General features: G+C 37.8%; 1 protein-coding gene across 7 annotated transcripts in view; it reads right to left on the bottom strand.

Moving 5' to 3' along the window:
* The window catches only part of DMTN (dematin actin binding protein), a 1900252-nt gene that overhangs the window by 553409 nt on the left and 1330488 nt on the right, over positions 1 to 16355 (bottom strand). For all 7 annotated transcript variants that reach the window (XM_044082941.1, XM_044082937.1, XM_044082938.1 and 4 more), the window contains one exon: positions 11102 to 11166. In XM_044082941.1, coding sequence (XP_043938876.1) covers positions 11102 to 11166 — 65 coding nt within the window. The remainder of the gene's footprint in view (positions 1 to 11101; positions 11167 to 16355) is intronic.

The raw sequence follows: 16355 nt of genomic DNA, 5'->3' as shown, positions 1-16355 counted from the left end.
TTCTAAGCAGCCTTACCTACATCTTAAAAAAAAACTTCAAGTGTTTCATTGGCTCATAGGTAAGTACTAGGCTAACTGCCCTTTTGGCCATTTTAAACCTAGCCTAGCCAATTTCCCTTTTGTGCTCGAATTAACCTGTCCCATTTGGCTAGAGAGTGGTCTTATCCATCGCATAGCTGATAATTATACATTACGCCTAATCAGAATAACTGGGATCATACCATAGATAATCTGAAGGGATCCATGCATGGGATAAAGAATTTAGAAGCTGCTTCTGTCTTTTAGTAATACAATTGGCAATACTAGGATATATTTTCTGTATCCCATCCACAGATCCAAGTTGCATTTGAATATGGACACTGATGAACTTGTTTTATGTGGATGGGGAGTCTGTTCCAGAGCAGCGGTATCCTCTGTATGATATTCCTCCCCCTCCAAACCATAAGGTACTTTGAACATGAGAACATGGCATCTAATTATTAATAAAAAAGTGCAGTCTTAAGTATTTACTACAATGCATTTACTGATTATTAAAATAGCTATTGCATATGAAGGAAAAAGTATTTAGATTAATTTCTTTGCAGTACAAAGCCATGCTGTTTTTACGCCAGAATACAAAACATACACTGCACTCCGTGTCAGTTTTCAGGAGATACACTTTGATGTTTTATAATGTATCTATGTGAACTTAAATGTAGGCGTTTGAAATGTCTGTTAGTACACTGAAGGATAAAAAGCTATGCCTTACTGCTGTTCATATACTTTTTCCTGAATATAGCTTAATGGGTTATGTTAGTCAACTCCAATTAACGTAGTCATTTTGTTATTTTGTCACAAGAAAAGACTGTATTAACTTTCCAGCATATTCAGAGACATAGCGTGCAGCCCTTTAAAGGGGCTATGTGCTCTGCAGCTTGTCTGCGATTATGACAGTAGCATGATTCATAAGCCTAATTAGAGCAACAGCTAGACTGTATATACAATGGCACTGCAGTAGCATACAGTAGACGTGGTCCATGCACTGAAAATGTCTGTACCCCAACCCCGTGCAACATGGATCTGTCAACTCCTCTTCTATTACTGGTTAGATTCTGCCAATTAATCCAACACATCCAGATGTCATCATGCAGGAGATAAGATCAAATGAGAAGGACCACTAAAAGACTGTAATTTTAGCAACACTGTCTGTGGTGCATGAGGGGCAAAGTGCCCACTGGGCCTCTGCATAAGTAAAAGATCCAAATACAGACTCTGCCATAAAATACTGCAGGCATCAGAGCAGCCAAAGGGATGGGGGGCAAACAGAGCAGAAATCATTACCAGAAGTAATATGGAGTAGTACCGAAGGACTCTCCATTTTGTAGAACATATTATCACAAGTGGTATCAAAGGACTCACCTTTGTGTAGAACATGTGTTATCACAGGCAGTACCGAAGTATTCACCATTGTGTAGAATGAGTGTTATCACAAGTAGTACTGAAGGACTCACCACTGTGTAGAACATATGTTATCACAAAGCACTTCTCATGGCAGATTCACAAGGGACATGTCCAGTAGGTGTTACCTGCTCTACAGCAATCTCAGCAGCAGTGTCACTATGCTGTTGTGACATCTACATTGTCAGGTAAGGAAAACAATGTCTGTCTGACATATACATGATGTGGAGAGCTGGATATGGCCATCAGTTACACTAGCATTGGATAGTCTCTCATTATCACTAACCATGTAGGGTGGCATTATTTGCCTGCTTTACCCTGGTGGTGGGAGGGATGGCAACACGCATTGTCCATTTGCTGTGCAGTCATGGCAAGGATTTAATTCGCAAACATTTCAGCTAATGTTACATGACTGCACATGGCAAGGACTAATTAGTAAATGTTTCAGCTAATGTTACCATGAAGACACATGGCAAGGACTAATTCATAAACAATTTAGAAAATTTTACCAAGATTGCACACGGCAAGGACTAGTTTGTAAACATTTCAGCAAATGTTACGATGACTGCACGTGGCAAGGACTAATTCGTATATGTTTCAGCTAATGTTACCATGACTGCACATGGCAAGAACTGATTCATAAACGTTTCAGCTAATGTTACCATAACTGCACATGGCAAGAAGTAATTCATAAATGTTTCAGCTAATGTTATCGTGACTGCACATAGCAAGGACTAAATCATAAACATTTCAACAAATGTTATGACTGTACATGGCAAGGGCTGAAGTTGAACAGTGTGTTTAGGTGGGGGGTTAGTTCATTCTGTAGTTCATACAAGACGCAGCCTGGGACACCATCTGGCCCCATTGACGCTGTGCTTTTGGCTTTTGAAAGGGCTGTTTTCACCTGTGCGTTTGTGATTTCCAGGACACTACACTTTTCCGGTATTGCTGTGGGCCCTTTTGGGGGTGGGGGGGGGGGGGTGAAGTTTGCACTGAATCTGTCTGACAGGATGTTGGCAATATCAGTGGGTTCAGTATATTTTGTGCTATTTTACACTAGCTCAGAGCATATCTGCGAGTTGCCACTTAGATTCTTGACATAGCTAAAGAAGGCTTTGTGGTTATCTTTCGAATCCTTGGCTATTTTTCTTTCGAAGTTAGCCTTGGAGGATTTTATGAAGGACCTTAGTTTCTTACTGATACTGATCAGGGATGTATTTCCTTCTTGGGATTTGCTTTTTTTCTGAACTAGTTTCCTCCTTCTATTGTATAGCCTGTTTATGCCAGGGGTCCACCAGACTGGTTTCCTTCTTTTAGGAGAGTGAGTCTTGGTTTTGCTAGGGATGGCACGATCCATGCATCCTTGTAGGTGCTCATAGAGTGCATTTGTAAAGGTTCCTGCATCTTGGACACTGTTATCCTTTAGCGTGGGGGCTGTGAAACTTACCACCTCTGTCTTAAGTAAGGTGAAGTTTGCTATAGAAAAGTTTTTCACTGTGGTTTCCTTGGTTGGAGGTGGTGGTGTGGTGTGGACATCCAGAGTGATTAGTTTATGGTCTGATCTAACCAGTGACAGGTTGACCTTTGGTGTGGAACACCTGTCGCTCATGTTGGTGATGACCAGGTCCAATATGTTTTCACCTCTGGTAGGGGAGTTTACCAGCTGATCCAGGGCATTTGAGTTGATAAATTCCAGGAAGCACTGGACCTGGGAGCTTGTACTTGAGTAGTTTTCCCAGTTAACGGTAGGGTAATTGAAATCACCCAATATCAGGGTGTTCGGTAGGGCCTTCATGTTTTCCAGTGTCTCCAGAAAGGCAGAGTGGTGGTCCTGGGTCATGGAGGGTAATCTGTAGCAGGCCACAATTTGCATTGCAGATTTGCCTGATGTTAGTTGCACATGGATGATCTCGGAGGCATCATGCTGCGCCACTAACCTGGAGGTGTAGGTATCCTTGATGAATATGGATACACCCCCTCCTTTTGTGTTTCAGTCCATGTTCTGTGGCCGAAATGTGTGGTATGAGTTGTAGCCCGGTAGTGATGGGGTGCTCTGTGGAGCCTTGAACCAGGTTTCAGTTACTGCACAGATGTCGACGTTCTCCATACTGAGGAGTGCTTCGAGCGCGTGCATTTTGAGATTTAAACTCCTGGCGTTGTGTAGCATAACCCTCATTTTTTTATTTGTGCTGTTTACGGAGGTGGGTTAGAATTTCAAGCCTTGCCTAAAGAGCTTCTTGTTTACCTCTGTTTAAAATGTCTATAAGAGTTAATATTCTCTGAATGTTTTCATAGGTGCATCTTTTATATATAAAACCTGTTTGGTCTTCATTTATGATGTGAATCAGGGATTTTTTAATTCTATTAACTAGTATGGACATAAACATTTTATAATCATTACTGAATATAGAAGTTGGCCTGTAAGAATTATATAGTTCAGGGTCTTTATTAGTGAATATCTCCATGAGGGAGGGATTTTATTTTGAATTTGTACTTCAATTAGAGTTTTGTGAAATATTGATAAAATTGAATTTGGAAAGATTTTATATAGTTCGTTAGTTATTCCATCAATTCCTGAAGATTTGTTGCATTTACTTTCCTTCATTTTTTCAATTACTATAAGATATTTGTTTTAAAATATCACGTTTTAGTTTTTCTGGTATTTTGTTGATTATAGGGAGATTTACTTCTATATCGGAAACATTATGTGTTTTGCCTGTTATATTTTGCTCAGTATAGTAAAATTTGAAAGCATGTAGAATATCACTTATGTCTGATACTTTTTTATTCTTCCTTCCCTCATGCGCAGTATTTATGATGTTGTTCTCCTTGGCTTGTCTTAATTCTCATTGATAAGTTGTGCATGTATTTAGCTGCGGTAGCGTATGTGTTTAGTTTTCATTTTTCTAGTGCTAGGTTAGTCTTGAGTTGGAATTTCATTGCATTTTTTATTTAATCTTCTATTTCCTTTTTGTTATTTGATATATTTGTTGGATCCTTATTTTTAATTTTTGTAATTTGTTCCTGGATGTTGTGTAATTCAGATTCCCATTCTTTTGATTTATTTTTAAACTGAATCAGAATTTTGCCATAGATGTAAGCTTTCATAGTGTCCCATAATATTACAATATTAGTTTCCTCAGTATAGTTAGTATCTAGGTAGAATTGCAATTCAGAATCTAGCCATGGTTTAAACTCTAAGTTTTGTAACCAAAAAACAGGAATGAAGTACTAGGAAAACTAGTAACCAAGTAGTATGAAGCAAAAAACACTCCACTGGATCCACAGCTGGTAAAATTTAATAGTGTAGACACAAAGATACATAAACGTTAAAAACAGGTACGTTTTCATCACCAACTTCTTCAGATAAGCTAAACACACTACCACCTTCATTTAAATGTCATTTCACAGTTAACCCCACCCAATGAAAACTTACAATGACTCACAGTTCCTAATTGATTAATTAAATACAAGTTACTGCAACCTTCAAACTTCCCTGTCACAATCCCACTTGATGCTGATATAACGTGCAATGTGCATAACAATTATAAATGAATTGATGTATAACAAATAAATATCAAATACATACATGTATAAACCATATAAATCCACTTATATATAACAAATTTATACATTTATACCATTTGAGTTGTATACCTTACTTTAGTTAAATATACATACATACATATAAAAAGTTATTTTTTTGTAGATTCTTTGAGAGAATTGGATGAAACTGTGTTATTAAGATCAGTTTTATGTTTCTTTTTCTTCACGTCAGTCCATGCATTTTTCCCAGAGGATCTTTTTAAGGATGTGGATGCTGACCATTCCATGGCTGGCCACGGTGGTGCAGCGGTTAGCGTTGCCACCTCACAGCAAGATGTTCTCCAGTTCAATTCTCGGCTGGGGTGCCTTCTGTGCGGAGTCTGCATGTCCTCCCTGTGGTCGCGTGGGTTTCCTCTGAGTGCTCCGGTTTCCTCCCACATCCCAAAGACATGCAGTAGGTGGATTGGACACTCCAAATTGGCTGTAGGTGTGAGTGTGTGCATATGTGGGCCTTCTGTGGAAGGTTGGGCGCCGGGCTAGCAACTCAACACTGTAAAACTCCACTGCCAATCATGAGCGGACAGATGATTCTCTGTGGCGATCCCTAACTGGGAAAAGCCGAAAGAAGAAGAAGAAGATGCTGACCATTCGATTTCTTCTGGTATTGTGAGTATGTTATTGTTCTTGATAAAAGTAGATGCTTCCTCAAAGTTGTTGCAAGTTTTCATGTCGTTTGCATAAAGCATTCTAATTTTGGCTGGGTAGACAAGCTGCACTTTTATTTTATTTTTTTAAGGAGCTTCACAAGTGGCCAGGTTTTTTTTCCTTAGTTCCAGTACCCTGGAGGAATAGTCATTGTCAAAACGTATTTGACTTTGTAGGTTAAAGGACTTTTTCTCCATGCTGATTTAAATACAAGTTCTTTATCAAGGAAAGATAGAAATTTTACTACTATAGATATTGGAGGAGCAGTTGGTAAGGAAGATATTGGTTTACCTATGGCTCTGTGCCACTAGATAGACCTTCTTTTAAGTCTAATATTTCAGGTAGCCAAGACTTTAAAAACAAAATGATGTCTTCACCTTCAGATTTCTCTGGTAGTCTGAAGATCCTTACATTTGTTCTCCTTTCTCTATTCTCCAGGTCATCTATTTTATTTATTTGCCAGTTGTTTTGTTGTAAAAGGAATTCATTGTGGTTTTCCTCCTGTTTAAGTCTTCCATCTATGTCACATAATGAAGTCTCAATGTCACATATTTTAGATTGTTGTTGTAGTATTTCTTTGAGTACATCAGTTTGTTTCTGACAATTTTCTTTAAGGTTTTCTAGATTGTCCTTGAAATTGTCCATTTTCAGAGAAAGCTCATGCAGGGTGGTAGACATCAGTTGTATTTCCTTTTTCAGTGTAGTTTCAGAGTGGGAATTCTTTGAGTCTCTCATTTCCACACTATTGATGTAATCTCCAGTTAATTTTGACAGGAACATTTCAGTAGATTTTCTTCAAATTTGAAGTGGAGATACATTGTATATTCCTTAAAAAGGTTCTGTTATTTTAGTTTGTTGAAGCTGATTATTTTCTTGTATTTTAGAATAGATTTGTGGAGCTCCAAAAAGATGCTGCTATCTGTTAGCCATCTAGGCTCCACCCCCCATTTCTGTGCAACTTCTGATGTACACACTCTTCATAACAACATGAAACATCATCGTAGGTTAAACTCTATATCCTGTTATTTACCAGCCGGCCATTTGAAGAATGCATTAGTTATACTTTCATAATTTAGCACAGAATTATTTTTACTTTGATGTTCAGTATTTGTTCAGCTTCCAGTTACACTAGTGGAGACATCTTTTGACCCCACATATGTGAAAATTATGACCTTTTTTAATATTATAATTATTTTCACCATTTCATAATTGAATAACACATTTCATGCTACAGGGAGGCTTATTTTTAATTATAAAGGTACAAAACTCTTTACTTAATATTTGTTTCATTTCGGTTCAAGCTGTCAAAGTATTTCCTGTACAGCGGTCTATGTGGGATGTTTTATAAATGCTAATTATGCTGGAATTTTTACTTTTTTATTTAGAAAACCTTCATCTACTATTACATTGCATTGGACTGCCAGTCACCAACATCGACATATACTTATGGCTTTATCAAGAAGTGTATTCCACTAAAGAATTTGTCAAGCCCATCTGATGTTTTGGGTTGGAAGTTCATAGTCTAAATAGAGTTTTGGAAAGAGGCTGTAATAACACCGATTTGATTTCTAACTCTGCTTGAAGTTACAGATAGAGAAGCCTTTTTTTTTTTTTTTTTTTTTTTTTGGAACAGGGTGTACTTAAGTGATCCGATTTATTTTGTTACCAAATGTACTAGGATTTTATCAAAAATTCTATCTGTTCTTAAAAAAAAAACAGCAATTTTTTTGTTTAATGATACATCCTTAAAAGCATTTGACCTTAAACACACCTTATTTCTTATAATGTAGTCATTAGCCTTATGGTTGGATTGGTTTCTAGTACGTTTTATACAGCTACAGGTCATTTTCCCAAAATTTCTTTGCCACTGCAAAGTTTTTTTGTGGGCAGTTTTAGGCTTTTAAATATGTAATTTCTCAAACACAATGGTCTTTTCCTATAGGCAGATTTGATGTTAGTCAACATTTTACATGTTCATTTCCTGATGTTTCTTCTTAAAGGTTTAACGTAATTCCTAAATTGGTAGATTTTAAAATATAATTTTTAGGTTTCTTTTACATACTTTATTTCAATTCGTATTTTGTTGATAGCCAGGAGACAATAATATTGATATCAATGTACAGGAATTTGAATTGACTAATTTGGCAGTTATCCCAAAACTGAAAATTTAAGGCCCAATTGTAAATATAAGTTTTTCAATCTTTTAATAATCTAACCCTACAATGGCTTTCTAAACTGACTTTGAAAGAAATGTCATCTGAATATTATAAATGTATTAATTGGAAAATAAATTATCATTTTGATAAAGAGGAATGGTTCATGTTGAACAGTCATTAACCATGGTCAGGCAGTTGGGCAGAGGATTTAGGAGCTGATTAGCTTTTTTTCTGTGGTCCAGAGGTCCAGTGTTTGACTCCCTCAGCCTCCATTGCTGAAATGTATAACCATGTGCAAGCCTCTAAATCAGACAGCACTCCCAGGATGTCAGAATAAGGTCCATAGAGAACAGTGTCCCACCCACAGTTAATAAATAAATCAGCCTTCAGATGAATAAAAATATAGTTGTGAAGCTGATGGACAGAGGTTCCAATATTATTATAATAAAGCTGAATTGTTGTGGCAGGTGCTAAATTATGTTTTTACCCTTACCCTAAACACTTAGATTTGTTTATTTTACGTAGTTATGATTTGGTATAAAAATTGCAAACTTTGATTTGGGAAAAAAAAAAACATTTTTGAGTAAGCTGTACAATGAAAAATTTATATAGAGGTGCAGTGCAAAACAATGTCATGGAATGGAAATAGTGCGCATATATATGAATGATTCTATACAATATGCCTTTATTACTGAATTGTTGGAATTTGCATTAACCAATATTTATTTTAGATTTACGGATGAGTTCTATTTGCAAAGTAATGGAATTGTGATTGGGACTTGTTGTACACCTTCTTATGCTAATTAAGTAATGGGAAGATTTGAAGTAGAGTATTTATATGTAATTTCAGTGCAGTCAATTTTAAAGTAACATTTAACATTTATTTAGGACTTATATAGGCAAGTACAGAAAAAATTAATTTACATATATGATAAAAGAAAACTGAATATGCTTTTTGATATATTTTTGATTTTTTTCTAAAAAATGTATACATGTTTCCTACCAGTCCAACTTCTTACATGCTAGCAGTGATCATCCTAGGGCTTTAGTTGAGTCATTGCTGTGTAGTCACATGTTAAAGAAAAAGTGACTGTTTGGTAATTTAGAACATTTTGAAGGATAGGAAGTATGTTGTAAAAAAGTTATATCATAGGGGATGTACAGTTTAATAGCTGCCTACAGGAGTTAAACAGTTATGCTGCAATGAGGAAAATGGGCAAATAAGTCCTAGAGTAAGGAGATCGAAATATTTCTTATGGTATAACTGTGAGCAGGGTTTCAGTGAATCATCACCTATATGTATTTTTACACATACTTACATGATTCATAAAATGGTTATGAGTATAGTTAAAAGTTGCTTTTAGAAATGGCGGTAGCATAAGTGTCACACTAGGGCATGTTAATCTTGTATATTATGATGAACTAAGTTTTTATAAAGGAAGCAATACTACCATCTGGTAGCTGTGAGACATGTAAGGGGCTTGAACAGTCAAGCTCCCACAAATAAAAATTAGTTAGCAGAAGTGTTTTGCATACTTCTGTCGGATACAGGCATCAGTTAAGGAATCAGATACAACATACATAACAGCCGTAATATGCAGGATTTTTCATAAGAATTCACTTGACGGTATTAGTAGTGCCTGTTTTCATTAGCTATACTTTGGTGTGGTAATAAAGTAATGTATTCAAGAGAGTTAAAATGTATATTTAAACCACCAATCATTGTTACTCCAGATTTTTTATTATTATTGATGCAATATAATATATCAGTTTATTTGTCTTTGTTAAAACAAACAAACAAACAAATAAACAAACCCAGACAGCTGCAAACTACATTTAAAGTGTACTTACACATTACTGATGTAATGTTAGACTGAGTCAACCATAATACAAAGTCTGGAGTAACAGTGATTGGTGGTTTAAATATACTTTTTTAACTCTCTTGTACATATCACATTATTACCACACCAAAATATAGCTAATAATGTAAACCAATTAAAATAAATAATGTGAAAAAATATAAATAATAATTTAAACAAAAACAGAATCCATATCATCTTAACAGATAAACATTTGTTGTTATATTAATTTAGTGAATTGTTTACTTAAAATGTTGAGCCTGTTTACCTTGGACCAAATTCCCCAAAGATGCTCACTTTCTGTGGGAAAAAGGTCTCCAGACACTCCACTGCATTGTTATATTAATTTAGTGAATTGGTTACTTAAAATATTGAGCCCGTTTGCCTTGGACCAAATTCTCCAAAGATGCTCACTTTCTGTGGGAAAAAGCTCTCCAGACACTCCACTGTAGGGAATGGTGTTCCCAGTACCATCCAATCATGACTTGGAGAAAAGTGCAATTTCTCAAGTTTGAATAGACTTTCAGAAACATCACTTTCCACTGAAAATTACCTTTATGACAAATGCTCTCATCTTTCCATCAGTCAGTTGTATTTTAGATAACTCAAGTACAATGTATATTATAATGTATACCATGCTGATGACACACGTGTTATTTTGCTAATGGAATGGCAGATACTGTTATCTAACAGTTATCTGTGCAGGTTATTCAGTGCAGAGGTCATTTCTTGTTATGTAACCTTTTAGACACTAAATTAAACTGTATTACCATCAGTCCTGTTTCCCCAGAGTTAATGCTTAAAAGGCCCTTGGCCCAAAGAAACTTAGTAGATTATAAAAATAAAATAAATTAATAAATGTCTGCATATACAAGGTCGCTAGACATGACAAACATTCCAAAGGGAATGCACAACACTGAATAAAAGATCAGAACAACTGTTTATATAAAATTAGTGTTCTGTGCATGAAGCAGGCCTCCCTACTCCGATACAGATGGATTCTAATATAATCCCATCAGGTTCAAAAGTGTTCAGAGAAAAAGACAAATGTTTTTTCTATGCACAAAAGTCAAGTAGCTGTCATTCATTTTTCACTGGTGAATTTGGAGAAAATGATTTTGTGACTGGTTTGTTTGAAATGTATGCTTTTGTGGAAGACATGACTTTTGAAAATATTATAAAACTGCATGCCAACAGTTTCTTAAAGCATTACATCTAGTAAAGCCGAGTTCCATAATGGTGAACTGCTTAGGGTAAAACAAGTGAATTGTGCTGCCTGTATTCCCAGGGAAAGTTTCAGTACCACTCCTTTTATAATAAAATCAGATTAAAATGTCTTCCTTTCAACAATGTGTGCAAGGGACAAAAGGTATAACAAATGTAACTTTGACTTACCCTTACAAGGCTGTTCCTTTCATAAGCCGGAAAAGAGGGAGACTTGGAAGCAGCAGTATGTGGAGCTGGAAAAGGAGGAAACATATTGTCACCCTTAAAAAAATTCTTATACTATCTAAACAAATGTAGCTTTGTAACTGCAGAACAGTTAGACAATACAACTTTTCTGAATGTGATTTACTACTGAAAATAAAATATAATAGTCTGTCAATGAATCTGCGATAAAAGTTTGTATATCCAGACAGCCATACTGATCTTCCAGGATTGTTTTTAAGGGTTTTTTAAAAAGTAGTTATATACTAAGCCTTATGAACAAACAAATGCAATTACAATAATAAACATATGATCAATGTATCAGTAACTGATGTATTATCAGCATGATGGCTTTTCATATTTCCTGGGACTGGGGTTCAGTGCTGACCTTCAATAACTGACTGAGTGTTGTTTGCATGTTACTTGTGTTTTTCTAGGTTTTCTCCTGGTATTCTGATTTCCTCTCTGCTCCCAAAACAATTGTTAATTTGATTGCCTAGACTGAACTTTCTCTCTCTTCCTCTATGTGTGTGTGTGTGTGTGTGTGGGTGTGTGTGTGTGTATATATATATATATATATATATATATATATATATATATATATATATATCTGAAGGTAATGCTACTCAGTGCTAGAAGTCTAAACCTCAAAATGCACTCTCTCGAGGCACTCCTAAAAATGGAGAACAACGATATCTGTGCAGTAACTGAGACCTGGTTCAAGGCTCCAGAGAACACCCCTGCAATACCAGGCTACAACTCTTACCACACTTTTCTGCTACCAAACCAGGATCGAAACACTAAAGGCGGAGGAGTGTCCATATTCACCAAGGATATTCACACCACCAGGTTAGTTACCCAACACAATGCCTCTGAAATTCTCCAGGTGCAACTAACACTAGGTAACTCTGCAATCCAAATTGTAGCTTGCTACAGACCCCCCACCATGCCCCAAAATTCTCACTACACCTTTGTAATCATACTGGAAAATATTAATATACAACCAAACACCCTAATACTGGGTGATTTCAACTACCCTGCCATTAACCTTTGCCCAACGGTTCTTGGAATTCATAAATTCCAATGCAGTGGATCAACTAATCCATAGTCCCACCAGGGGCTCCAATATCCTAGACCTGGTTATTACCAACATGGGAAATCGATGTTCCACACCTATGGTCACCCCCTCGTTGGTCAGGTCAGACCATAAGCTAATCACCCTTAACATCCACATCACACCCCCACCCCCCAGTAAGGAAACCTCCATAAAAACTTCTCCAAGGCCAACTTCATGCTACTCAAATCCGAAGTTACAAACTTCATGACACCCATGCAGATGGGAACTGAAAATTCAACTGCTGAGTCCTACACTAAGGCACTGTATGAACACATCCACTCATGCATGAATTGTGCCATCCCAAATAGAACCAAGATGCTCTCCTCCAAAAAAAGGAAGACAATCTGGTGGTCCCGTGCCATAAACAAAACTTTACAACAAAAGGAAAAAACTGTTGCAGAAAAGAGGAAAATCCCAGGATGCAAAAAACTCCCTTACCAGCCTCAGTAAGAAGCTGAGATCCCTCATAAAATCCTCCAAAGCTAGTTACAAAAATAAAATTGCCAAAGATTCCAAAGACATCCACAAGGCACTCTATAACTATGTCAAGAATCTAAATGGCAATGCTCAGACCTGCTCTGAGCTACAACAGAATGGCATTAATATACTGATCCTAAGGATATTGCCAATATCCTAGCAGATCGATTCAGTGCCAACTTCACCCACTTCTCAGCCCCTAAATTGCCCATTGCAATACTGGAAGATTGCCAAATTCCAGTAATAATGGCCACACAGGTAAAAATCGCACTCTCCAAAGCTATGAATACAGCATCCATGGGACCAGATGACATATTGGGCTGTGTACTACAAGAACTACAAAATGAACTGGCACCTCATCTGAGTGTCATGTTTAATCATACCCTCACCTCAGGCTTCGTGCCCACTGAGTGACGCACAGCTACAGTTATCCCACTCCACAAGGGGGATCCACCTTGGATCCCGGGAACAACCGCCCCATCAGTCTGACGAGCCTGATCTGCAAGGCCATGGAACATATTATCATGGAACTTATAAACAAAGACATTGGCAACCTTAAACCACTGGACCCCACCCAGTTTGGGTTAGTGAAGGGCTAATCTTGCCTCCTGAACCTTATTGACCTCTTCGAATCAGTCTCCAGAGCCGTGGACGAGGGTAAGGCAGTCCACACGGCCTATCTGGAACTCGCCAAGGCCTTTGACACCCCCACTCTGGAATCATAGATAAACTTACTAAGCTGGACATTAATCCCTACGTCACTCGATGGGTTGCCAACTGGCTTACTGACAGAACCCACACTGTAAAAGTGGCTGACTCCAAATCCAGCTCCAGACAAGTGACAAGTAGAGTAACTCAGGGTTCAGTCCTGGGACCTCTCTTGTTTGGCATCTACTTCGCTGAAGTACAGGCCAACACTAAGGGACTCTGGCTAACAAAGTTTGCAGATGACTGCAAACTGGGAGCCATTATTGAATCCCCAAATGATATTGGATATTCTACAAAAGGGCAGATGCTTGGTGCCAGAGCCATGGGCTCAAGCTCACTGCCAAGAAATGTATAGTTATCCCCTTTGGGAAAAAAACATGTACCCGTGAATTATCACTTAGGTGGCAGTAAACTAAACACCGAAAGTGTGATAAGAGACTTAGGGACACAGGTGGACAGTGGTCTCACCTTCAATAACCACATCGCCACAACAGTCAGGAAATCCTTCTATGTGGCACACCTCATCACTAAGGGCTTTTCATCCAGAAAAAAGGAGGTCATTGTCGCACTGTACTCATCCCTCATTAGACCCATTATAGAATACAACGCCCCATTTGGTATGTACCTCTTAAGACATCTGCAACAACTGGAAAGGCTGCGGAAATACCTCACTAAAAAAATCACAGGCCTAAAGCAGATGCCCTATGCTGACCGCCTTAAAAAACTCCAGCTATACTCTGTCGCATATTGTCTACTCCTAGGCGATCTCTGCTTAACATACAAGGCCATGTCAAACCCAGAGCTGTTGGACATGCTACATTTAGAGAAATCCCAATCCCTCAGAGCCACATGCTCCAGGGATCTAAATCTTGTCATCACAATAAACAAAACATGCTGGAGGGATAGGTTCCTGACCCAGAGATTCCCCAGACTCTGGAATAGACTGCCCATACATGTCAAGCAGAGCGCTTCTTTGGGCCTCTTCAAAAGGAACCTTGATGATTGGATGGGAGAAAGGAAATTCACCCCGGGGATCATGTCAGTCACCCTGCTAGACAGGGGCCCAGAGAAGTAAATAGTGTGGGAAGAAATAGCCAGGGAATTGTTATGGCTAGGCTTGTATAGGCCCTAGGGCCGATAGCCTAGTACCAACCTATGAAAACAGATAAATACAGATATGCTTTCCATTCAAATCAACCACTTTCCAAAATGGAAAAAAAAAAAAAAAAGTAAAAAAATCAGCTGATCAAAATGTGCTACTTTTTTCAGTGTGAGACTGCAGCATACTGGAGCTCAGGGAATTTGGTTTTCCTCCACCGTAGTGCGATCTCAGACTTAGGATATATAATTATCAGGGGGTTTGGGGGGCACAGGAGAGCCTCTGCCCCCTCCCCCTGCAAAAAATAGATTTTGTATTCATTCGAATTTTTGTGATTTGAACAGAAGTGCATTTGAATCTTTGTACTTTTTTATTTATTTATTTTGACACTTGTTAACTAGTTTAAGTCCGACTGCGTGAGCCCTTTTTTCAGCAAAGCTCCAGGCAAAACAACAATAATAATAATGATGATGATGATGATAATGTTTACATAATTATGTTGTTCGAGGCAAGGATATACAGTTAGCAGGCAGAAATATTATACATAGTGAAATAAATACATCGCTGTCTGAGTAGGAATGGCAGACTTCGTAGTAAAATACAAAAACAGAAGAAAGTTTCCAGGGAGAGCTGAACACTCTGTAGACTGGTTGTACAAGTAGATGAGAGGAGTTAGGGAGAAAGAAACAATGGAGTTAGTAACCAGGAAAAGGAAAGAATGGGAGTAGTAACCAGGAAAAGGAAAGAATGGGAGTAGTAACCAGGAAAAGGAAAGAATGGGAGTTAGTAACCAGGAAAAGGAAAGAATGGGAGTAGTAACCAGGAAAAGGAAAGAATGGGAGTAGTAACCAGGAAAAGGAAAGAATGGGAGTTAGTAACCAGGAAAAGGAAAGAATGGGAGTAGTAACCAGGAAAAGGAAAGAATGGGAGTTAGTAACCAGGAAAAGGAAAGAATGGGAGTAGTAACCAGGAAAAGGAAAGAATGGGAGTAGTAACCAGGAAAAGGAAAGAATGATAGTGAAGTTGGGGAAAAGGGAGAAAAAAGGTGGAAGTAAAGGGAAAGAATGGATGTACAGGAGAGTGGGATGATGATTAGCTGGGTGGGTTGATAGGGATGAGGGGTGTGTGAAGGGTGCTGAAGGAAATATGGGGGTAAGGGGTGAGTGGGGGGAGTGCGTAATATAGAAGAAATTGTAAAAGAGGCTAAAGAGGAGATACAGAGGAGGTAGAGGAGTTAGGTAGGTTGATGGGACATAAGGTGGTACCAAGACGGCAGCAGGGCCAAGATTTAAGGAGTTTTTTCCTCCTAAGGCTTTTTTAAAACTTAGACTATTTGGGATAGATCTGATAGTTAGAGCTTCGAACTCTTTCAGTTGTATGCCAGGCATTCGAAGTTTTGATACTTTGAATGTTTGTCATAGGTATTTATTTATTTATTTGTCTTTATTTACTGGGATAATCCAACTAGACAAAACCCATTTTAAGCAGGGGGCCCAAGGAGAAATACTCCACAAATTAGCTTAAAAGTTTCGGAACATTTATCACTTAGAATACCATGCATAGTTACACAGACATCAACAGAAATAATACACAGCTACACAGATGTGGGGATATGTAGAATACATAAATGCAGTCAGTAATCTGACATTGATACACAGCCTACAGAGGTATAAGAAGAATATGACAGATGGATACAACTCTTGTTGGAATTCCTTTTCAGTTACACATTAGGTTTACTAAGAGACATAAGTAAAACAGCTTTGGTTGCTGATAATGATTAGGAGAAACACACAAGTGTTGTCTAATACCTAGCAGTGCTG

The sequence above is a fragment of the Protopterus annectens genome, chromosome 9.part0 (assembly GCF_019279795.1).
Source record: "Protopterus annectens isolate FY-2018-M chromosome 9.part0, PAN1.0, whole genome shotgun sequence".
Classification (NCBI taxonomy): domain Eukaryota; kingdom Metazoa; phylum Chordata; order Ceratodontiformes; family Protopteridae; genus Protopterus; species Protopterus annectens.
This window is presented reverse-complemented; position numbering and strand designations above follow the sequence as displayed.